Consider the following 23,849-nt stretch of genomic DNA (forward strand, 5'->3'; position numbering starts at 1 on the left):
GGGGGGGGGGGTGCTGCTCTTCTTTGGCTACATTTACGGCAGTGTCCCGTCCTCCTCAGCAGATGGAGAGGCCGGGAGAGACTGGGTTAATTCAAGCTGTGAAGTGAGCGGGTGATTTGGGTGCTAATTAAAATGACAGGAAGTAAACAGCGCTTGGAAACACCCAGCGTGTGCCCCCTAAGCCCAGCTAGGCCTGCGCACTTACCACCATCTCTCCCCCAGCTTGGCACGGTGGGCCCCGTCTCCATGGCAACCGCGGGAGCCGCAGAGATCAAAGCAGGAGATGGGTGAGCTCCAAACCAGCTAAACCAGGGGCTTAGGAAGGCGTTTCTGGGAAGTTTCTGGAGAAGGCGGTGTCCAGGTGTCTCTCCCCATCATTGCCAGCCCCTCCGCTGGCTCCAGGACTCCCTGCCGAGGGCGTGGAGCAGAGCTGGTATGGTGGGCGGAACCACCCCTGAGCTGGGATCGGACCTCTGGGTTCAGCACCTGGCCTGGGATGTTCCTCACCCGCTAAAGTTGATGGGTTTACGGAGCTCTGGTTAGGGACACAGATTCTGGAATCACATTTCCGGGGGTGCTAGTACTCTTCTGCTGTGCAGTTGACATGTGAGCCTGCGTTAAGTCGCTTCATGTCTCCAAGCCTCAGTGTTATCATCTGAGAAATGGGGATAACAATAGTAATTTTCTCTTAGGGTTGTTGTAAAGAGTACCTGAGCCAATGAATATAAAGTGCTTAGCACAATGCTTGCCACGTGCTAATTGCTGAAAAGATGTTAGCTGTCATTAGCAGTATTTTTACTATGTGCTAGGTCCTGGGCATAGACAGATGAATTTAATAGGGTGTCTGCCCTCCAGGAACTGGACATCTCAATCAGGCAGAAGCAACGGCATTACGTGGTGTAAGTGGGGCAGTTAGCCTAAAGGAGAGCTGGGCTTGGGGCTGCGCTAGGGAAGATGACGCCCGAGCTGGGTTTTGAAAGATGAATAGAAGTCCTGGAGCTGGATGCCGACACATATTCCGCATGAGGAAGGAAGCCGTGCCAAGGTCTGGCCAGGAACAGATCAGGGGAAGAGAGACTTTCTTCTGTAGGTGACAGGGAACCAGTGAGGTTTTTTGGTTTTTTGGTTTTTTAAGATTTTATTTATTTATTTATTTATTTGAGAGAGAGAGCACAAGCAGGGGGAGAAGCAGGCTCCCCACTGAGGAAGGAACCCGATGTGGGAACTCGATCCCAGGACCCCATCATGACCTGAAACGAAGGCTGATGCTTAACCCACTGAGCCACCCAGGTGTCCCAGTGAGGGTTTTTAAATATAATATTTATTGTAGTTTTTTCCCTTCATTAGGAAGTAAAACATGTTCACTGGGGCACCTGGCTGGCTCGGTTGGTAGAGCATGTGACTCGATCTCGGGGTTGTGAGTTCAAGCCCCATGTTGAGCCCAGAGCTTACTTAACATTTTTTTTTAATTTAAAAATTAAAAAAATAGAAAGTAAAACATGTTCACACTGTAAAAAATGTGGAGACTTGGCAAAAGGCAGAAAGATGTCAAAATTCTCTGTATTTCTATCCCCTGGAGGAAATCACCTTTAGCATTTTGGTACGAATCCTTTGTACTTACTAACCTTGAAGACTTTTTCAAAATGAGAGCGAAGTATATTCTGTAAAGGGTTTTAAGGAGGGAGAGCCATGGTCGGGATTGTGTCTGGAAGGATCCCTGCAGCTGCAGCGGTGTGGAGGACAAAAGACAGGGAGACCGGCCTGGCAGGGCGGGAGGGGGGCCCGGTGCAGGGGGCGCTGGTTGGGGAGAATGGGGTGGGGTGCACAGGATGTGGGGATGATAAGGGCAGCCTTCACTTTGCTCTTGTCAGCTTGGAGATGGTGCTGTGATGAGCATTGCAGGGGAGAAGGCCCGGGAGCCCGGGGCCCAGTGAGTCAGCCTGTGCCTCGAGCGCTGAGCATCTGCTTTGTGTGAGAGGGAGGGAGTAGCTGCTCTTTTTCCTCCCCGAGGCCCCGTGGTAGAGGTGACGATGCCAGAGGAGATGAGGAGAGCCTTAGACCTCAGATGCAGAGCTGGCAGGACCCCGCCCCTAAGAGCGGCTCAGCACCCCTGGGAGCTCGGCCAGTTCTACCCCCCTGGAAGGTTCCAGTGGGCTCAGGAGGCTCTGGGCAACAGGCAGGTGATTCTAATGTGCGGCCGTTGCTGAGATCCACCTGGCACAGAGGAGCCAAGCTGAGAGTGGTCTCTGGGGGCAGAGCCCTCCCCACCTCTTCTGCACCCCCTTGCTCAGTGCAAGACTGTTCCTCTCTCAGTGAGAGAGGCCTCACGTATGCAGACCAGGTCAGCCAAGGAATCTTGGCTTGGCTCTTCATCTGTCTTCTGACCCTTGGCCAGGTGCTCTGCCTCTCTGAGCCTCAGTTTCCTCCTTTTCTATGGGGTTGATCCTACTGGTCCTGCCTCCTTCACAGCAGCACGACTGTGCGGAGCACCACAGGGCACGGGGGTGGTCACGGCTGCTGAAACCAACCAGGTGAAACAGACATGCTCTTTCTTTGCCCAGAAATGCGGATCTCAGCCTAGGACCCACCTTCCCTCTGGCCTGGCCCTCGCTCCAGAGCACTGGACATGGGTTCTTCCAAATCCTCGATTCTTAGGGGAGGACATGATCGATGGGCAGCAGAGCCAGGACAGAACCAGGCCTCCTGTTTCCTGAGAAGACCCTTGTGCCTTTATGGGACCATTTGTCACAACTGCTAATAAGCACATTTAGTGCCATAAATAGACGCCATAGCATTGAAAGGCATTATTCACACTTGCCAACAAACACCTCCTTTTCAGCTTATAGATGGTGCTGGCCCACACCTGACCTCAGGGACCCCTAAATGTGTCCCTGGACTCTGCCCCCCCCCCCCCCCCGTGCTGCCCGCAGGACCTTGTCACCCTTCCCCAAGGGATGCCTCAGGGCTGTTCTCCTCACACCCCGCTGCTCTCTGCTCTCCCTGGGGCAGGGAGCGGGGAGCTCTGCCTTTTCCACATGCAGGGGCTCCTCATGGGGCCTCTCCCTGCCTGTTTCCTGCCCCTCCACCCAGAGTCCTTGGTCTCTTCTTCTGCTATAACAGCTTGTATTAGCTGAGTGCTTTCTGGACACCAGGCACTCTGCAGACACCATCTTTAATCTCTGAGGAGTTCTAGGAGTTGGGTGCTGAGCTTCTAGAGGTCAAGGTGCTTGTCCGAGGTGTGCTGGTAAGGGGAGTGTGGGCACTGTGTGACCCTGGGCCCTCTCTTTTCCTCAGTGCCCTCCCTGGCTGGGGGGGGGGGGCGGCATGGGAGGAGTGAAGGGTTAGGAGAGAGAGAGAGAGAGGAGACAGACAAAGAGACACACAGAGGCACACGAAAGCAAGACAGACAGAGCTGGTGCAGTGCACCCCTCGTGGGGAGAGGCCTGCTGCTCCCCTTCCTCCCCGCCCCTGCCTCGCCCTCTCTCTCTCTCTCTCTGTGGAAGAGACAAGAAGGCCAAACCTGAGGGAGGGCCTTGGCGCCTAAGTGTGGAAACTGGGGGCTGCCCACAGAAGTGGGCTTTGTTAACCTCATTTCTGGATAAAAACCATCTGGCATTGGGTGAGCTGCCTCGAAGTGTCCTTGTTTCCTACGCACACCCGGTGTGCACTGGTCCTCACGTGTGTGTCCGTGTACGCATGCTCACAGATGGGACTTGCACACCTGCTCAAATTCGCGCTCTAGGCTATGTGCCCATGGGTGTGCATGTGTGCACCCGGGGCCCTCACGAATGCACAGGCATGTGCAGAAGCACACGTGAGGGTACGCACGTGGCCATGGTGTGCTCCACCTGGGGATGATGCCCGCTGCCTGCTTGTTCCTGGCCCCTTCCTGGCCTTTGCCCAGGAGGCCGTGTTGACAAAGGCCCTTGTCCCTGCCTGTTCCTCTGATGACTGTGAGCTTCCAGGGGGGATGTCAGCGACCGGGAGCCTTTGGGCTTTCAGAGCACTTGCGGATGCCCTCCTTCGTGCTTGTTGCTGCCCCCGTGCGGGAGCCCTCTGGTGCAGGAGCCCCAGGCCCTCTTCTGCAGGCCGGACAGGTGTCTGGCCCCTTCCCGCCCCCACCCCACAGTGGGCCTTTGCCTCCCATCCCTGCACAGCTCTGATCCTTGGGTGCGTGGGACTCAGGATGAAGGGCGCAGCACCAGGTGGCTCCTTCTAGCCCTTGAACCCCAGCTCCCAGAGGCCCGTGCAGAGGAGAGCAGCAGCTGGCTCCTTGGCACCACCAGCTGGCAGTCCCAAGAAGCCGTCTCCCAGCCTGCCGGATGGCCCTTCCACCCGGAGTACCCTGGGAGCTGTGTGCTGGCGGGCTGTCAGCAGCTGCCTCTGCCCCAGGAGGGCTAATGGGGAAACCGGAGGGAGCTGCGGATTCAGTGCCAGGGAGCTAGGCTGGGTGTGAGCTGCTCTGCCTCTGGCCACAGTGGGCCCATGGGCCCAGGGGAGGCCCCTGTGGCTGGAGCAGGGCAGGAGCTGCTTCTGGGTGCCTTAGGTTGTGGAGACTGTGTGTCGTAGCCAGAAGAGAGGTCTGTGCTGGGCGTCGGGAGACCTGGGTTCTGAGACACTGGGATCTGGGGTGGGTCATGTCCTGTCTGGCCTCTCCCACACACACAGGGGGCTGGGCCAGATGATCTCAGAGGGCTTTCTCAGGGTCCTCTGGATCTGAGGATTTGCAGTTGGACCATGGTAACCAAGGAAACCATCAACACTGGGAGGGACTGCAGCCCCCTTTTCTCTCAGGGCACCATCTGAACCCTACAAGAAAGTCAGACCTTGAGTGAAAAACAGTCCCCGTGCGGTGGAAGAGAGGCCCCCCACCTCGCCCCACTCACAGGGTGGCAGGGGCGGAAGAGGGGACTGCCAAGGGAGGGACCGTGGCAGAGGGAGAGAGTGGCATTTCTGGGATACTTAGGGCAGGTGTGAGAATCACTGTTCCCGGGCAGTGTGGGTCCCTTAGACATCTGTCCTAATGGTCAGGCCAGGGCAATGGAGAGATGGGGCCTTGCCCTCTCAAAGCCATGGTCTCACCTCCAGTGCTCCTAAAGCCAACCCTGAGTGGGCCCAGGCCTTAAGCTCCCTGTAGTGAAGACACAGGAATACTGTCCTCCAATGGAAGACCACAGAGCTTAGGGGGCCATAGCAATCAAAGAGCATTGCTCAGTGCGTATGGTCACATGATGAGGCCTGTGGAATGCTGGGACCACGTGGTCTGAGGGAGGGCTTCACACTAAAATCCCCATCTCTCCTTCCCTCCTCCTGCTCCGTTGCCCGTGGCCTGCTGCTGCTGCTTCCTGATCCCCAGGAGGTGGAGGTGAGTCCTGCCAGGGGGGCCCCACCCTGTATGTGCAGCCCCACACCCCACTCTCCTCTCTTCTCCCTCTGCACCCTCTCCCTGCCTTCTCCTTCCCTGCAGCACCCAGCATTGGATGGAGGGGTAAGGAACATAGGGGAGAGGCTGGAAGGGATTCCGGATAAGGGTTTAGGGGGATAGAGTTCTGGGGGAGGCAGCTGGCAGAGCTCAGGTGGCCAGGGGTCATCTGGGCAGCTGCTGGGCTGATGGCAATTAACATGTGGAAGCAGTGGTCCAGCCCTCTTCCCTCTTGGCCCTGGAGCTGAGCCTTGGCTCTAGGACATAAATCTCAGCCCTTCCCTTCTTTCTTGTTCCTCTGTCCTTCCTTAGGATGACTACATCAAGAGCTGGGAAGACAATCAGCAAGGAGATGAAGGTAACGTGCCCCTCCCAGGGGAGGGAATATGACTGACAACCGTGAAGACTTGAGGTCCAAGGGCACGTGCCAACCATGGCCTTGCCAGCCCCTGTTGGGAGTGGGGCTTCAGAGCTGAGGAGCTCTGGTTGTTAGGGCTACTGCAGAGAGGAGCTTCTTGGCTCAGAAGTGGGGCTGGGGGGTTCCTGGGGTCTCTGGCCCTGACTTCCAGGTGACCTGTGTTCTGGCCCTGTGTCCCGGCAGCCCTGGACACCACCAAGGACCCTTGCCAGAAGGTAAAGTGCAGCCGTCACAAGGTGTGCATCGCCCAGGGCTACCAGCGGGCCGTGTGCATCAGTCGCAAGAAGCTAGAGCACAGGTGAGGGCCTTGGGGAGCTGGGCGTTCTGGGGGCGTTGCTTAAATAGCAAGGGCCTGCCTGATTGACTTCTGTGTGGCAGCTATCTATGGCTAAAAAACGACCTGTCCCCAAAACTTTGTGCTTTTAAGACAACAAATGTATTATCTCACACCGTTTCTGAGGGGCAGGAATCTAGAAGTGGCTCTCTTGGGTGGTTCTGGCTCAGGGTCTGCCATGAGGTTACAGTCAAGGTGCTGGCCGGGGCTGCATCATCTGAAGGCTGGATTGGGGCTGGAGGACCCACCTCCAAGCTCACTCACATGCCTGTTGGTTCTAGTCACATAGACCTCTCTCCATGGGGATGCTTGAGTGTCCTCACCACATGGTAGCTGGCTTCCCCTCAGTGGGACATCCAAAGGAGAGAGAGGACAAGGAGGAAGCCACAATGTCACTTACGATCTAGTCTCAGAAATCATACATTGTTACTTCTGCCACTTTGTTAGCAGCAAGTCTCTAGGGGAAGGGAATTACACTCTACCTTTTGAAGGGAGGAGTGCCAAGGGATCTGAGGACATATTCTAAGACCACCACACTCTATGAGATCCATCACCAAGTGTGGGACCCAGGAAAGGCATCTCTCCTCTCTGGGACTCGGTGTCCATATCCATAAGACAAATAGGTTGGCCCAGATAGTCGAGATTCTTTCCAGCTCTGACATGCATTGACTTAATGAAATATTTAAGGTTGTAGCTTCTGAAGCTTGCAGAAGAGGGAAAGGTGTTAGCTCCAGCCCAAGGACAAGACCTGCCAGGATCCAAGACCCCTGGAAAAAGTCCCATTTCCCTCCCTCTCTCCAGGAATCCACGTTTTTATGGGGACTCTTCCATTTTGTAAATATTGGTGAATAACTCAGAGACAAAAACCTTTGGTGGCCACACGAAATGAGTCTCCTAGCCAGATATGTGCTTGGCCAGATGTGTGGTGGCCATTAGTTTGCAACCTCTGATTTGGTGTGACCCCTTATGTGAGGTGGGACTCCTTTTTAAATCTTGCAGTCAGGCCTGGAGTTGCTGCCTGAAGGCCCTGCTGGACTCAGTAAGCACAGGAAAGGGGGAACTGGGGGTCTGTACCCTGCGCAGTCGGCTCCATCCGCCCTTAGGAGCTGGACGAGGGTCTGGCTGGGGCTGATGGGGAGGGTGGGCAGGGACAGGGAGGAGGCTGCCGGTGCTGGAGATCGCCGGCTTCCTGTGAGAACCAGACTCTTGAACCTTCCCTTTGTGTGTCCCTCTCTCATTTTCGCCTTCACCCCATGCCCTCCCCATCTCTGTCCTCCTGTAGGATCAAGCAGCCTGCCCTGAAGCTCCCTGGAAACAAAGACACCATCTGCAAGCCCTGTCACATGGCTCCACTCGCCTCGGTCTGTGGCTCCGATGGCCACACCTACAGCTCAGTGGTGAGGAGCCCTGGCCCTGGGTGGGGGGCTGGGTTGACACCCGAAGCCACGGGGAGCTGAGAGGACAACGCAACCAGCGTCCCCTGGGGGGCTCCCAGTGTGACACAGGGCCAGATGTCCTCGGTCAGGGCATGCGGTGTGGCCGACCGTAGAAGGGATGCCTGAGCCCTGGGCTGGGGCTGCCTGAGAGTCGGAGCCAGACGCCTCCTGGCAGTTGGGCAGTGGGGCTTGGAAGACGCAGGTGGGTAGGTAACTGCGAGTCAGAGTAAGTGAGGTAAGGTCCTCAAGAAGGTACTCAGGGCTCTGGAAGGAAAGAGCCCTGTCATCCAGTTGTGGGGGGTTGGTGACGGATGGAGCTTCCCACAGGCAGATTTCCACCCAGAGGGGACGGTGTCCACCAGCAAGCACCAGGCATTCTGGGGCAGGAGAAGATCCTCCGTGAGACGGCCATGTGGGAGGGAATGGTGGTTGTGGGGAGTGAATCCCTACCCTCTAGGATTTTTATGAAGGTTAAATGAGACATCCGCGGAAGCATTTTATAAACTCCGAAGGACCGCAGAAATGCAGCTTCTGCTGGCGGCCGGGAGTCGGGAGTTGCTTAGTTTTCGGAGGGCGCTATCAGCTAGTATTGGGTTCTAGGGCTTAGGAACGCTTTCGGGGGGACATGCAGATTTATGAGTCACAGTCCCAGGCTGTGGGAGAGAGATTACGCCAGAGGCTGAGGGCAGAGCCACACTGAGGAGGCAGGAGGGCAGAGCGAGCTTTGGGCAGGAAGCTCTGGTCTGAGGGTCATGGAGCTGTCCTGCAGGGACGTAGAGGTCATGGGGGAGTCTGGCTTCCATCCCAGCCCCGTGGCCTTGGGCAAGTCACTAGGCCTCTCTGAGCTTCCGTGTTCTCTGCTGAGCCGTCAAGGTCAAGGAAGATAATATAAAACACTACGACCCCTTCTCATTAGCTGTCATCCCCCGGGGATGAACCAGACAGGACCAAGGAAAACACTTTAAGGGCAGGGAGTGGATGAGACCTTCTCTGAGGCTGGCTTCGGCAGACAGCTGTGGCAGGGGGTTTTAGTAAAGGCAGGGGAGTTAGCAGATGGGAGCAGAGACTGGCAGCTGTTGTCCAGAGAGCTGGGCGAGCCCATCGGAGGTCACTGTGGAAAGACCACTGAGGGAGGGGCCAGCAGCCAGTGCCCCAGGACCGAGGGACTGTGGTAAGAAGGAAGATAGGACAGACAGCCAGGAGATGGGGGCAATAGGCAGCTAAATAGGGGAGGTGTGTGGGTGGGGGTGAGGGCGTGGGGAGACTGGTGTCCTGGGAAAGATAAATGTGCGGAGACGTTTAGCAAATGCAGTCCAGGGTTCATGGGAGCCTTTGAATCCTTGGGAACCCCTTTCCAGGCCTGCTGCCCCCCAACACTGTGTACCTTTGGCCTCCCAGAGGGACCCGGAGGGCTAGCCCTCCATGCTGTTCCTGGCTGCTGTCCGTCCTGTCAGGTGTGGCTGCCTGACAGGCTCGAAGTACCCCAGCTACAAGTGGCCATGGGTGCGCCCCCCCCCCGTCACGGAACCCCACCTTTCTTCTCGTGCAGTGCAAGCTGGAGCAGCAGGCGTGCCTGAGCAGCAAGCAGCTGACCGTGAGATGTGAGGGCCCCTGCCCCTGCCCCACAGAGCAGGCCTCCCCCTCTGCCACCGATGGCAAGCCAGGTAACAAGGAGTGCTGGGCCCCAGCCAGGCTGGGGGAGGCCTCCCTGCCGGTACCTCCTGGGGCGCCTCCATCAGGGCTCTGGGATGCTAAGAGAGGTTCACAGAGCAGGAAGGGGGATGGCAAAAACAGGGACAGGCCTGAGGACCTGTGGGCCTGGGGGTATAGGGAGCATGCCCTGTGTGATTTTAGTGCTAGGGGCTGTGGGGGGAGGAAGATGGGAGAGGATGGGAGGGGGCCTTTGATTTCTCACCCCCTTCCCTCCTGACCACTGCCCAGCGTCTGGCCTGCAGGGCAGCCTCCCAAGCTGAGACCATGCTGCGCTTCACCCCACCTTCACCCACGCCCCTTTCTCCCCATTCTGCCCACTGCAGAGACCTGCACAGGTCAAGACCTAGCTGACCTGGGGGACCGGCTGCGGGACTGGTTCCAGCTCCTTCATGAGAACGCCAAGCAAAATGGCTCAGCCGGCAGTGGGGCCAACCTGGCCAGTGGTACAGAAGCTGCTTGCTCTGCCTGGGAGGAGGGAGGGCAATGGGGAGACAGGTGTGCCCTGGGCCAGCCTGCCTTGTGTTCTCTCCTGCCAGACTCTGAGCCTCAAAAAGGGCCTAAGCCCCAGGACAAGGAGAAGGAGGCTCCAACTAGACAGGAGGGGCTTGGGTTAGCTATTGGAAGATCTTCTAGAAAGAGGTGGAAGGAGCTTAAACCCTAAAATATTCATGGCTGCTGTCCCTCCTGTCAGGTGTGGCTGCCTGGTAGGCTTGAAGTACCTACCAAGAGAAGGCAAGAAATTATCTTCCCTGAAGGGCTTTCCAGACACAGTTCTGAATAGCTTAGGTGCAGTCCTGTGTAGAGGCAGAGGGACCAACCTTCGGCCATTCTTGAGTTTCTCACTCCCACGGTTACATTCTGAGCTGCCCTGCCCCTGCCCCTGGATGGATGGAGAGGTGGAGGGATGGGTGGAGAGTTGGTTGGAGGGGTTTGCCTTGAGTGTGCCTGAACCTGGCCTTCTCCCCAGGGCTGGACAAGAGCCTGGGGGCCAGCTGCAAGGACTCCATTGGCTGGATGTTCTCCAAGCTGGACACCAGTGCTGACCTCTTCCTGGACCAGACGGAGCTGGCCGCCATCAACCTGGACAAGTATGAGGTCTGCATCCGTCCCTTCTTCAATTCCTGCGACACCTACAAGGACGGCCGTGTCTCCACCGCTGAGTGGTGCTTCTGCTTCTGGAGGGAGAGTGAGTGTGGCCCCTGGCTGGCCCCACCCCTCACTGGCCCCGCCCCTAGCTCACCTGCTTCCTACCCTCTCCAGCTGTTAGAGACCCAGGGAAACCAGCACTTTAACTCCATTCCTTGGCAAGCTCCTCAGTGATCCAGATTTTATGGGTCCTGAAGCATATGCACATTGGGAAAGTAAAAACTACAAATGTAAAATTTCTAGGGTCCCTGGGGGCCTTGGAGAGGGCTGCTGCGTCCTCCTGCTGAAGCTATATTGGCTTCTCAATGATTCCACTTCTGGGCACATCTCACAGTATTTACCCCAAATCTGTGATCATCAGCCTTAGAGATAGGACATCATTTGCTAGCTTTCTATATCCTGAACCAGAGCTGGGCATGTGCTCAGGGATCATCCAGGCCAGGTGGCAACCGACATCAGTGGGGAAACTGAGGTTCCCGGGGGTCAGCTGACCAGCTGGCCCGGAGGTAAGGGAGGCCCTGGTGCTCCCTCTCGGTTGTCCTGCCTGGTTCCCACAGCAGCCGTGCAGTGGAGGCAGCACAGCGTCAGCCTGAGGCCGAGCCTTCCCCTCGGGCTCCACCATCCGCTGGTTTGGGACACTGGGCAAGGCACTGAATCTTTCAGGTTCGGCTTCTTCATCTGATTTGGGAGATACCACCTGGCTGGGAGACTGTTGTGAGGGTGAACAGAGAAAATCTAGGTGCAGAGCACTGTGTCAATCCCATATCCATCTGCCAGTATGTGGGGTCTTGGTCACTTTTAGGGACCCCACCTGCCCCGCCTTCCAGCATTTTCACCTTCTAGGCCTTTGAAGCTCATTCTGTCAGTTCTGAACAGCAGCCTTCTTGGGCAGGAGGCTGGAGACTGATCTCATTTTACCGTCAGCCAGGCCTCTTGCTGCAAAGGGCTAGGGACTTCTCGAGGTGACAGGCAAGTTAGATTCGGCTGCAGTTACGTCTGGGCTACTGTTGCTTCTTTTTTTTTTAACTAGGCTCCATGCCCAGTGTGGAGCCCAACATGGGGCTCGAACTCACGACTCTGAGATAAAGACCTGAGCTGAGACCAAGAGTTAGATGCTTAACCAACTGAGCCACCCAGGCGTCCCTGTTTTCGAGCTTCTGTCTAACCTTCCCTCTGGCTTTGTGTTTCCCCTTGGGCCTCTCCCCTGTGGAATCTGTGCACTCTTCTGGACCCTGCGTCCTTATCCCATGAGTTCCCAATATCCTCAGGGGCCCTGGGCTTCTTGGGCACCTCAGCCCATGCCACAGCCATGGAATAGCCTCCCCCAGTTGGAGCTCTTTTTTAATCTTGCAGAGCCCCGTGTCAGTTTTTGGGAACTTGAAAAGATCCGTGCATCCAGTACCACCGGGAGGCTTCCCCAAATCAAAGCCTGGGTATTTTCATCTCAGAGCCTCCTGCCTAGGTTTCCAAGCCTTGGGGGCTACACTGTGAGTCTTACCAGCACCACGGGATGGCCCCCATTAGAGGCTGCATCTCTCCCCACAGAGCCTCCCTGCCTGGCGGAGCTGGAGCGCATCCAGATCCAGGAGGCTTCCAAGAAGAAGCCAGGTGAGAGGGCTGGCTGGGCTGGGCTTGGAGGAGACAGGGGAGGGGTGCCCCAGGGTCCCCCTGAGGCCCAGAGACTCCAGCCCCTGGGCCTTAAGGAAGAGCTGAGCCCAGAGGAGTCCCCGGCCTAGGAAGACAGGAAAGGGCACTCCCTTCCTGTTCTTATCCTTGTGGTGGGACAGAGTCTCCTACCAATAAATATGTTTTAAGCACTCATCTGGTGTCCATCCATTCTGGGGCTGGAGAATGGGATAACAGAAGGTTTCTAGAACCCTCCACTCAATCCACTTCAGCAGGGGGGTACGTGCAAAACTCAGGTGAGCCCCCTCCGTAGCAGACGTTCATGTCTGCAGCAAATACTCGAGCGCCAGCCCCAGAGGGAACAGTAGCCCCGGCCCAGGTCGGAACTGGTGGGCAAGACAGACTTGGTCCCTGGTCTCAGAAAGCGCACAGGCTACTTGGGAAAACACAGTACACCAGTTGGCTCCCCAAAAAGACAGACCTACCCACGGTGGCTTGTGTATGTATAGTGCCGAGGGACAGCACCATGGGTAGGCGTTAGCCCGGGCATCTGCAAAGGCCTCTTGGGGGAGCTAGTTTCAAAGGAAGACCTGAGAGATGAGAATGAGGCTGCGAAGGGCAGCAGAAAGCTCGAGGTTCTTGGGAAACAGAAAGAAAGGTCCCACATGGCTGGATCATGGTGGCTGAGGGACAGAGGGCCAAGAGGCGGATTCCATGGGACCTCGTAGCGACTTGAGAGCCGCGTGGTATTTATCTGGGCCCACGAGACCAGCACATGTGGGACCCAATGCCAGAACCACCCCACAGAGCCTTGTTGACCGAGAGCCCAGTGGCCTTCGGGATTGGGCGTTAGTGCTCCTTCNGCCAGGAAGCCACGCTCTTCCCTCCTGGCAGCAGTCCTCTAGGGTCTGTGTCCCCTGAGCGTACTCACTGGGCCTCAGGGTCCTATAGTACCTGGAATTGTCATTTCAATGTGTGTCTCACCCGCCTCCCCGAAAGGGGCAGAGTCTCTTTCTGGGTCGGTGCTCTCCGAAGTCTGTCGGGTGGACAGAGGGGCCGCAGTGCCAGGGTCTGAGGGAGAGCAGGTGGGCCCTGAGGCTGAGAGGAGAAGCCTGGGCATTGCTGACAGAGAACAGCAGGGCCAGAGGGGCAGCTGCGGGAGCACGATGACATTGGGGAGGCAGGTGTTTCCGGCTCCAATCAGTCGAGCCAGAAGAAATGCTAGCGTCCAGCCCTGGACATCTGGGCTTGTCGGGAGGCTGGTACCTGGGCTGGCTGCACTTGGGGGGGGGTCTGGACCCTGGCTTGTGCCCCAGGCTCCGGGGCCACCTGGAGCTCACACCCCAAGGCGCCTGCTCTGACCCTGCTGGGTCCTGTCATGTTCAGGAATCTTCATCCCGAGCTGTGACGAGGACGGCTACTACCGGAAGATGCAGTGTGACCAGAGCAGTGGTGACTGCTGGTGTGTGGACCAGCTGGGCCTGGAGCTGACGGGCACCCGCACGCACGGCAGCCCCGATTGCGGTAAGGGCCGGGGTAACAGCATCCCCCCCCCGCCCCCATGCCCTGCACAGGGAGGGCTCCTGGGGACCTGGCTCCATGTGTCCTGCTGGCAGGGAGGAGAGGCGGCCAGCGGGGTCCTCACCTGCCCCTCGGCTTGTTCCCCTCACAGACGACATCGTGGGCTTCTCAGGGGACTTTGGGAGTGGTGTCGGCTGGGAGGACGAGGAGGAGAAGGAGACAGAGGAAGCAGGCGAGGAGGCTGAGGAGGAGGAGGGCGAGGCGGGCGAAGCGGACGACGGAGGCTACATCTGGTAGATGGCCCTCGGGGAGCCGTGGCAGGCCAGGGTGCCGATGGCCAGGGGAGACGGGCCAGCAGAGACCTGGACAGAAGCAGGCAGCTTACGCATGGATCCGGAAAATACAGTCGGAAGGACCCTGGCTCCAGCAGGGAGGACTGGATGTGTGAGTGTGCATGGCACGCGTGCGGACGTGTGAATGTGTGTGAGTGTGGCATGCGCTGACAAATGTGTCCTTGGTCCACACCGCTCCAAAGACGACCTTGTTGTTTGCTTTCCATTGATTGTGGGTTTAGAGTACACACATCCACACACATACACCCACCACAAGGTCAAAACTGATGAAACGAGACGCCCCTGCCACATCCCCAAGCCCCTCCAGGCCTGTCCCGACGCCCTTGGGCCGCCCTGACTGGGGTTTCTTGTCTCGATTGCTATCCTTGGCTCAACCAGCCCTGCTTCCTCCTGCCCTTGCCTGCCCTCTCCCACCCCCCTTTAGGTGTCCTCATTGCACAGGGGAGCAAACAGGGACCTGCCTGCTGGCTGTGGTCCTCCTGGAGCCGGGCCAGTGTGGCTGTGACACCCGCACCAGCCTCTGATGACGTGGGCTGGGACACCCACCGCAGTGAGCCCCTTCCCTTTGCTGGACTCGCCAGCGCTAGAGAAACTGGTCTCCTAACCCAGGCCCGCGTGAGCTAGGATGGCCAGAGCTGAGAGGCCAGGGGAGGGGAAGGCCTGGCCACCAAGCCGCTGGGGTGGAGCAGAGGGAGGAGGAAGGAAGATCTGCCTTTGCAGATCTGGCAGGAGCTCTTCGGAGCCAAGGCTGGGTAGCCCTGAGTGCCAGACCCTAGAACAGCCCGGTCCCTTCCTGTGGCTCAGGTGGGGGCCTGGTCTGGACTGTTCTCCTGGAGGCAGGGGGCGGTGCTTATGCAGGTGGGCTCTGCCTGGCCTTGTGGGGCTGCTGCACTGCCCTTGTCCCTCTGGTCCGCTCTGGGAGCCTGAGGCTCGGGCAGCTGGTGGAGAGGCTGGGTCTCAGCGGGGTTGGGGGGGGGTGCACCCATCTCCTCTGCCATCCGGACCAGTGGGAGGCTTATCCCTGAGCCATGGGGAAGGAGAAGCCAGGAAAGCTCCACTTCCCATGACCTTTCTCCATCTCTCCTCCAGCACGGGGCACCAGGCCCACTTCCGTCCCGTCCTCTCCCAGCACCAGGGCCTTGCCTCTGACCCTGCTCAGGGTCCCCTGAGGCTGCAGTAGTGGAGGGGCTTCTCCAGGCTCCAAAGTGTTCAGGAGTGGCGAAGTCAGGGGCCAGGACTGGGGCCACACCTCCCTGTTCCCCCAAATCTCCTTACCAGGTGGGAGCCAGAGTGGATGAGACTCGGCCCCATGTTTTGGTTTTTTGTTTTGTTTTCTTCCCCAATCTGTCCTGTTCTCCCTGTTGAAGCAAATTCCTAAATACCCTGGGTGAAGAATTTCTAACCTGGACCTGGGCCTCTGCTGCCCTTCTGTGCGTGGTGAGCGCAGTGTGTGTGCGTGTGTGAGTGTGTGTGAGCAGCTGTATGTGTGTGAATGTGTGGGAGAGCCTGGGATGCGAGGAGGGGTGCCTGTGTGCCAGGTGGGCCGCCGCCGTGGGGCCCCGGGGCAAGGCTCCCTGCACAGGGCTCCAGCCCATCCCTGCCCGGCTTCGGCAGCATCCGCCGAGTCCGTCGGACCCTATGGAAGAACCTCACCCCGTCTGCCCCTTTGACTGTACCCCGGAGTCAACATCTTCCCAGTCCCGTCCTGGGGAAAATAGCGAAACCGCAGTTAGCCCCGTGAGCCGCTTCTCATCCCGCAGCACACAGCACAGGTAGGGTGTCGCGCTGCCCCAGACCCCCCACACCCCGTCTCCCCTGTCCCCAGCCCTCCCTGCCCTCCTCCCTCCTCCCTCAGGCCCCGGCTCAGTTCAGGGAACCGCCCTCTGCTCTCTGAGCAGCCGCCCCTCTCTCCAAGCTACTTGAAGCTTCCTGCTCTCGCTAGGATTGGAGTCTGTCTGTCTCTTCCCTCTGCCCCAGCGGAGGCTTCTGGAAACTGTCGCTGGGAGCGGCTGTTGAGGAGGCTGGGGCGTTCCGGGGTGGGGAGGGGGCGGAGAGGAAGGGGCACCCCTCTCTCACTGTTGCCCTCCCCTCCTGGGGGCACAAGCACCCTCTCTGTGTCTCTGGGTCTTCTGGTTGTGCACGTTTCTTATGACCTTGTAAATATGTTGTAGAAAGAAAGCAAAAGGCGCTGAACTAGACCCTGGTGGGACTCAGGGGTCCAGCCCTGCCCTGTCTCTGAAGCCCCTACGCTGCTTTTCACCCCACTCTCTGAGACTGAGACCCCCGCCCCCAGAGCTAGACGAAGCAGCTTGTTCCCAGGGGACTGACAGCCTCCAAGTGACTTCTTGTCCGACGAGCTGCAGGTTTTCTCGTGAGCAAGGTTGCAGGGTGGGTCTTCCTTGGGTCCTCGGATTCATGCCCTTGACCAAGCTGCCTGCCACCCAGCTCCTCCCACGTCCCTCTACGTGGATATTCTCTCTCCCCTGGTTTAGGCAGGCAGTGGAATTAGGGCTCTGTTGAAAAGAGCTCAGCCAAATTTGCAGAGCAGTTTCTTGCCTGGCCCCGGAGCTGCCCTTGGCCGCCCGAGGCCTCCTCACCCATGGGTGCGGGGAGAGCTGGGTATGTCTAAGATGGGGGAGTTGGAGTTGGAGAGAACAAATGTGCCTTGAGAGACCACTCAGAGGGTTCAGGGTGATGGGGAAGGAGGCACGGCATTCGAGCTCAGGAAGGAGGAAGAGGAAGGCGAAGTTGACGAGGGCACCGTGGGGCATCACGATGGCCCCCTATTGTCCCACTGGTGCTGTGACCACAGGTGGTCACACTGCCTTCCCCATGCCAGCTCACCTGGTGTTAGTGGCCACCCCTGCACCTTTCATGAGCTCTGTCTGCTTCCAACTTCACCTCTGAGTGGGTGGGGTCCCTTGGGACCCACATGGGAACCCTCCATTTCACCAAAGCCTCACCTCAGCCCTTTGGGGAGGACGATGGTTAGTCTGCTGCCACCTGGGGCCAAGATTGTGAGGCCGTGGGCTGGCGGGGGTCAAAGGGAAGAGACACCGGGGGTACAAAAGGAGACTCGAGACATCCCGAGGAAGTCCCAAGCAGAGCGAACTGCTTTATAGCCTGAAGCCTGCGTAAACTGTGTAACGTGCAATAACTGAGCTTAGAGTTAAGAATCGTGTTCGAGTGCTTGGATCTCCGTCTGTATATTTCAGTGCTGAAATCGTATCTTTCGGTAATTTTAGATGTCTTAAAAAAATCGAGAAACACAGTGTTAGACCGTGTACGTGCATTGATGGGTACTCAAGCGTCCCGTGAGTCACCCCACCCTCTCCCCTTCCCCTGTGCCCCCAGCCCCTCACCCCCAGCCCCCCCTCCACTTGGGGACCCCGCCTCGTGTTGTCTTTATCTGCCTATTACTCAGCCTAAGGAACAAGTACACTCCACACATGCATAAAGGAAATCAAATGTTATTTTTAAGAACACAGAAAATAAAAACTTTATAAACATCACCCACTGGCGATGTTCTGATTACTCCGCCCCTCCGTGCCATTTTCACAAAAATGACATTCCCAGATGCGCTCCCAGCTACAGACACATGGTCGGCATGCTCCCCTTATGCACCTTCATGTGTGAGACCCCGAGGGGGGTGCCGGGGGGGGGGCTGATCTGAGGGGAGAACCAGGAGCAACTTAGAAAGATTTTTGGTATTATCGCCAATCCTCATGCAATCTGTGTTTGTATATATGCCAGTAAAGACATCTATACTTACCGCAGAGCGGAGACCAAGCCTCACGTCCTGCTTTTCCCATTTATCTTACTATGAATCTTGCCTCAAGACTTTAATAGTTACATTGTATTCCATGATATGAATGTACTTAATGAGTTGAATAATTTCCCTATTTTTGGACATTTAGACTGTTCCCAAATTCTTGGCACTCTCAACTCTAGCCCTAGAACTTGCTAACCATGACCTTCGGCAAATCATCTGGAAGACGGAGAGAAGAACTCACCTCAAAAGGATCCCTTTTTATAACTTGTGGACGTGCTTTCTAAACAGTGAAAGCCATGTGTGATGTCAAGTTCACCCCCTCCCTCCTTGCCAGCCCGCAGCCAGGGCAGGCTCTGCCTATCTGGCTAGAACAGACCCTAAGGAAAGGGATCCCTACCTTCTGGGGGAGGTTTTCTGCCCCTCCTTGTTTCTCACAGCCACCTGCAAGGGCAGCTTAGAGGCCCAGGAATCTTCCTGGAAGGAAGCATGAGGAAGGATGTGTCTTGCCAAGGGGCTGCTCCCAGCATGCAGGATGGAGAACGTGTGGGGAGACAGGGACAAAGGTCTCTAGGAACTGGGTCACTTGCTGGGCTTGTGGGAACCTGTAGTTTTAGAAATAGAGGACTTGGGGATGCCTGGGTGGCTCAGTCAGTGAAGTGTCTGCCTTCGGCTCAGGTTATGATCCCAAGGTCCTGGGATCGAGTCCCGAGTCGGGCTCCCTGCTCAGGCTCCTTGCTCAATGCGGAGCCTGCTTCTCCCTCTGCCTGCCGCTCTCCCTGCCTGTGTACTTGCTCTCTCTCTTTGACAAATACATAAATAAAATCTTAAAAAAAAAAAAAAAAGGAAATAGGGGACTGACTCATGGGCTGGGGAGGGCTGGAGGTTGGACTCAATCAGTGGGAATGTCCTATATCAGCCTGTAGGGAAGGTACTGTTGTTGATGCCCATTTTGTAGATGAGGAAGCGAAGTCTCAGGGAGGTTCAGGAGCAATCAGGGACGTGCAGCTAGTGGGCCCAACGCTGGGATTCCTCTTGCTATCCGCCATCTGAGACGGAACAGGCTGCCCGCAGGGCCCGGTGACTGCTCCTCGCGTGGCTCAAAGGCGCTCAGAGAAGGAGAGTCCCCTGCATGGGGTAAGTTCAGGAAGACTTCCTGGAGGAGTGGGACTTCATCTTGGCCCCCTATGTGGGTAGCCATGGTCTAGTGGCTTAACTGTGGCTGCACATCAGAATCATTTGGGGACGTCTAGGTTCCCAGGCCCCACCTGCGAGGATTCTGGTTTCGTTGTGCTGTGCTGGGACATGGGCGTCAGTACATTTTAGAAGGGTCCCAGGTGATGCTGACGTGCAGACAGAAGCGGGCCCTGTGGGTGAAGACAGGATGTGCAGGAGGCCAGGGCAGAAAAAACCCTGTGAGGAGCCAGGAGGGGGTCCCCATCTCTGCGTGGGGGCGGCGTGAGGCCTATGGGCCTGCCAAGGGCAGAAGGGCTGGCGTGTTCTTGTTTTTATTTGATGTCTTGTGAATCCCAAGCCACGCCTTGGTGCGAGCGCCCAGCCCGTGGGACCCCTCCAGGTAGTCTCCTCGGCCTGCAGGGAGAGACTGGGGTTTGCGCTCAATGATCACATTTGTTCAGGAGATGGGGCCACAGAGGCCAGGCTGGGCCGTCGCTTCTGACATCCATTGTCACCATGTCCCAGCGCCCTGGATTCCCAGGGCACGTGGCTCAGACGGTACTGCTGGAGACAGGCCCAGTGCTGACAGCCATTCGGGAAGCGCCCACTGCCCCCTGCTCCTCCTGGACAGGGTCCCTCTTCAGCACTGGCCCTCCCAGCCTCTCCCTGCACTGTGGGCACCGCCTCATTCTGGCGCCTTGTTTTTCCTTTGCATTTGGCCTCCTGGGGACTGGGACTGTATATTTACTGCTCTCTGGTCAATCACCGGGCCTGAGAACAAATCTAAAAGAGGAAAGACAAATGGCACACAAACCCATACAGCTATGAAGGGGCAGAACCAGCCTCCCCCACCTGCCTCCCACCTCCCATGCCCGTGGCGGGTCTCACACCTTTGTGCTGGCTGGAGACCGAGAACAAATACACAAACACAGACAATTGAAAAAAACAAACAAACTAACTTTAAAAAAACAATTTTTTATAATGTCTTTTTGAGCCAAACAGGTGAGGGAGAGGAGGAAAACCCACGTTTCTATGTTCCCATCGATGTGCTTTCTCTGTCGTATCTAATCCTGCCTGCATCTCCGTGAGGCAGGTATTACGAACCCAGCCCCATTTTACGCAGGAGACAGCTCTGCCTCCGGGGGCCAACCTTGGAGAGCACAGTCATACACATGGAGCTGTGATGTCACCCCGGGCCGGGCTGAACTCCAAGGTCAGCCCCCACATTCCACTGCCACGCCTGGCTGTACCCCACAGGGAGGTAATGAGTTCCGCAGGGAGCCCTGCGTCTTCCTAGACAAGTCCTGGGTGAATACGGGTGGCAGCATGAGAGAAGGGGAAGAAGTCCAGAAGAAGTGAGGATGTTTGGAGGCTGCCTGGCTCTGCCTCCCAGCACCTTCCCTTGAGCCTCAGTTTCCCCGTCTGTAAGATGACTTGGATCACCCATTTTTGTGATTCTGTGGAAGAATGCAACAGTATGAATCCAGAAACCAGTTTCTGTAAGGTTCAGGGTTATCTCTCTCTCTCTCTGGAACATTCCACAGTTGATCTAATTAACCCCAAGGGCTCACACGTTTGCAAAGCAGAATTAACTGTGCTTTAAAAAGAAAGCTGGGGATGGAATATAAGCAACAGCTGCCATCTTTCTGAAGGCTCGAGTGACTGTTTCTCTTGGTGATATTTGGGGGTGCTTGGTATCCAGGCAGGGGGATGCTGCTTGGAATTTTTGGAGGCCATGGCCGGACTCTGGGGCATGGCACTTTCTCTAGTTGGGAAAACAGACTGGAAATGAAGGCACCACCCCCTTTAGCCTGAACACTCTGCCATGTGACAGCCCAGGAGGCTGAGGCCAGGGCTCCGGCTCGGACACGGACCCAGCAGGTGGTCAGTGCGGACCTTGACCTCAGGCGGGGCAGGGCCAGAGTCTCCACACACGTGATTTCATCGAGCCTACCACATCCCTCATCATCTTACAGGTGAGGAAACCAGTCACACAACCATCTGTGACAAGTCCTCTCGCTGTCCCCCCCTTACAGATGGTGCGGCTGGGGCACAGGCGGCAAAGGGCACATGGCCGACTAAGTGGCTAGGTTGGGGCCACCTGGCACCGCCAACCATGCTCTATGCTGCCACCTGATATGACTCCTTGTGCCGCTTCTCTAGAGGGCTGGCCTCTGGAGAGGGCGGGACTGACCCAAAGACTCAGGCTCCCGCTCCCTCCTCCCATCCTTTCCTGATTCCTGCCACGCAAGGAGAGGGTGGGTGGTTTCCTTCCAGACTTCCCTGAACACTCGCTTCCCTGGCCCTGGGGGGGAGGAGACCGCTCTCTGTGCAGAATCCTCTCAAACACATTTAAAGTCAATGACAGACGCCTGCGGAAACTCCCCCCACNGCCCCGCGCCAGGCAGCCAGCCCCAGCCGGCCCCTCCAGCATTTACCTTGCCCTGGGGGGTGGGGGCAGCCCAGGGCCTGGCAGCACCCTCATGAGCATCAAGGACCCCAGAACCAGCCAGGAGGGGCCCCGCATCAGCCGAGGCAAGGCTGCTGGGCCAGAGCAGAGGGTTCCTCCTGTTCGCGATCGGACCAGCCGAGGTCCTGCCCCTCCGCCGTGAGCTGACCGCCAGAAAGGTGCTGGGCTCCTTCCTCGCCGTCCTGCGCTACCTGCCCCCTTCAGGGTCGGGACTTCACCCGGTCTCTTTGGTTTTGCTCCTTTTCTGTGCTCTGCGCCCACACGCCAGGCTCCGGAGCCCGCCTTGCTCGGCGTTCAGGTGGCCACACTGATTTGAGTTTCTCCAACTCTGAGACCCGTGGGATCATCAATCATCTGGTCTGCTCCTTCCCCAGAGCCACACCGTCCCTGACCCGTGGAGACGGGAAGTTCCACCCAGCTGAGTTTATGGTGCTCCTGCTGTATGCAAGGCTCCCTGTTTATCCGAGCATGGAGGGGGGGTGGTGGGAAGAAGAAACGGAGAAAAGACCCAGCCTGCCTCAGGGACCCCACCGACCCACCGAGAAGACAGTCTCGTGCCCAAGAACGCAGTCCGGATGTGATTCTTGTGGTGCGGGAAGACGCTCTCCCAGGGTTGCGAACTCAGAGTGAGAGGGTGACAGGGCCTGACGACTGGGTTCTGTGACACTGTGGCAGGGGCGGGCCTTGTGCAGCGGAGCCGCCCCTGCTCCGATCTGGGTGTGTAATGACTGGGACCCAGGAAGAGGTTCAGAGGAAGGCTGGAGAGGTAGCTGGGGGTCAACCCGGCAGGGTTTTGTCGTCTGTACTGTTCCCGACTTTCCCGCGTCACGTGCCACCTTCCTTGGCAACTGTGCAGAGCAGAGTGAGCACAGCAGGCCGCAGACCACTGTCCTTCGAGAGGCCTGCTCACAAGCCTGGCCCTCGGCTGGCGTCTGGGAACTTGGGTTTCGGGAGCGCTGCCGTGATTTTCTGAGAAGGGCTCACGATGCCTAAATCATTGGTGCAAACAGGATGGCTTACATGGAAGCCCTGCTCTCCTTGGGGAGTCGGAGTTTTGGTGCATCTAGGCAAAGGGTAGCTGTGTGACCAGCCGCTGGTAAATGCCCTGGGCGCTAGGTCTCCAGTGAGCTTCTCCGGCAGAAAACGTTGTGTGTGTGCTGTCAGGACACGTTGCTGGAGGAGTTTAGCGTGTCCTGTGCGACTCTACAGAATGAGGACTCCCGGAAGCTTTTGCTTGGTTTCCACCAGCCTTTCCCCTGTGCCGACTTCGCTCTCTCTCCTTGCCCTGTCTCAGGTCTTAGCTGTGGGTGTGGCTCACTGCGGGCTCCTGGGAGTCCTAGCAAATCATCCAAACCGGGAATGATCTTGGGGACCCCGACGCAGGGGCTCCCTCAGGTCAGTCAGTGTCAGTTGATCTCTTCGTTCCCAGGATCCTGCAGGAGAGAGAGGTCCCTTGGATGCTGAGGGAAGAGTGTTTATAAACTGTGTCAGGAACTCCTGGCCTGGGCTCCTGGGACCGGTGCCACTGTTAACGGGGTGAAGCAAGGAGCAAGAGCAGATCTGGAGAGGAAAGACAATGCAGACGGCTTGGCTCCCCAAGGGCTTGCTCGGCACCAGGCCCCGCACAGTGGGCTGCGCACCCGGGGGCCTTTCCTTCATCTGTGGAGTCTGAAGAGCATGGTGATGCAGAGGAAGAGGGCCTCCCTGGCCAGGCAACAGACCCCAAAGCCACGGATCCTTAGCAGCTCCTCAAAGCCAGGCTGGAGCAGAGGCTGCTAGGTGACCGCATGCCCGCCCTCCCCTTCTGCAGTAACGGAGACCTCCATTCTAGCTGGGCACCCGCTGTCAGACAAGGACCACGCTTCCCAGCATCCTTGCAGCTCCACATGGCCGGTGACTCCCTGGTGAATGGCAGGGTGTGAGCAGAAGTGATTGGTGCCACGGCCTGGTTGCGGCCTTCAAGAGAAGAGGCCATGCCCTCCCCTCTCCTGCTGCCTCTCCCCGCTGGCCGGGGCGTGGACGTGGTGGTTCCGTCTTGTCCGTGCGGCACCCACGAGGAAGGAGCCTGGGCCCCCCGGCCCCTGGAGTCACATTCCAGCCTGGGACTGCCGGGGCCTGACTGTTATGGAAAGAGACATAACTGTTTCTTTGGTGTCAGCCAGGGTTACTTTTGGTCTCTGATACAAAAGCTAAATCTATATTCTAGTTTTGAGGGTTTCAAACTTTTTTTGCCACAACCACAGAAAGAAGTACATTTATCTTGCAGCGTGTGTATGTGACCGGAACAAGACTTCAGGAAGCAATATGAACCCTTACCGTGCACCCTGCATTCTCATATTTTAAGTCTATTTCATTTCTTTTAAAATGCTGAATGTGTGTTCATCAAATTGCTGTGACTGGAAGCCTGAAGAACACTGTTTCCACAATTGTCCAGGCTCACCTGCTCCCCTTAGCAACCTGCTTTC

The 23,849-nt window shown here is 57.3% G+C and overlaps 1 protein-coding gene across 1 annotated transcript in view; it reads left to right on the forward strand.

Moving 5' to 3' along the window:
• SPOCK2 (SPARC (osteonectin), cwcv and kazal like domains proteoglycan 2) overlaps nucleotides 1–17,481 on the forward strand; it is a 26,445-nt gene extending 8,964 nt beyond the window's left edge. Inside the window, exons 2-11 of the mRNA XM_040624302.1 lie at nucleotides 5,357–5,365; nucleotides 5,735–5,780; nucleotides 6,024–6,138; nucleotides 7,457–7,571; nucleotides 9,160–9,274; nucleotides 9,647–9,766; nucleotides 10,291–10,509; nucleotides 12,015–12,077; nucleotides 13,482–13,619; nucleotides 13,768–17,481. Coding sequence (XP_040480236.1) covers nucleotides 5,357–5,365; nucleotides 5,735–5,780; nucleotides 6,024–6,138; nucleotides 7,457–7,571; nucleotides 9,160–9,274; nucleotides 9,647–9,766; nucleotides 10,291–10,509; nucleotides 12,015–12,077; nucleotides 13,482–13,619; nucleotides 13,768–13,913 — 1,086 coding nt within the window. The 3' untranslated portion in view covers nucleotides 13,914–17,481. The remainder of the gene's footprint in view (nucleotides 1–5,356; nucleotides 5,366–5,734; nucleotides 5,781–6,023; nucleotides 6,139–7,456; nucleotides 7,572–9,159; nucleotides 9,275–9,646; nucleotides 9,767–10,290; nucleotides 10,510–12,014; nucleotides 12,078–13,481; nucleotides 13,620–13,767) is intronic.
• Nucleotides 17,482–23,849: the final 6,368 nt, after the last annotated feature.

Source organism: Ursus maritimus, unplaced genomic scaffold (genome assembly GCF_017311325.1).
Source record: "Ursus maritimus isolate PB19 unplaced genomic scaffold, ASM1731132v1 scaffold_7, whole genome shotgun sequence".
In the NCBI taxonomy this organism is placed as follows: domain Eukaryota; kingdom Metazoa; phylum Chordata; class Mammalia; order Carnivora; family Ursidae; genus Ursus; species Ursus maritimus.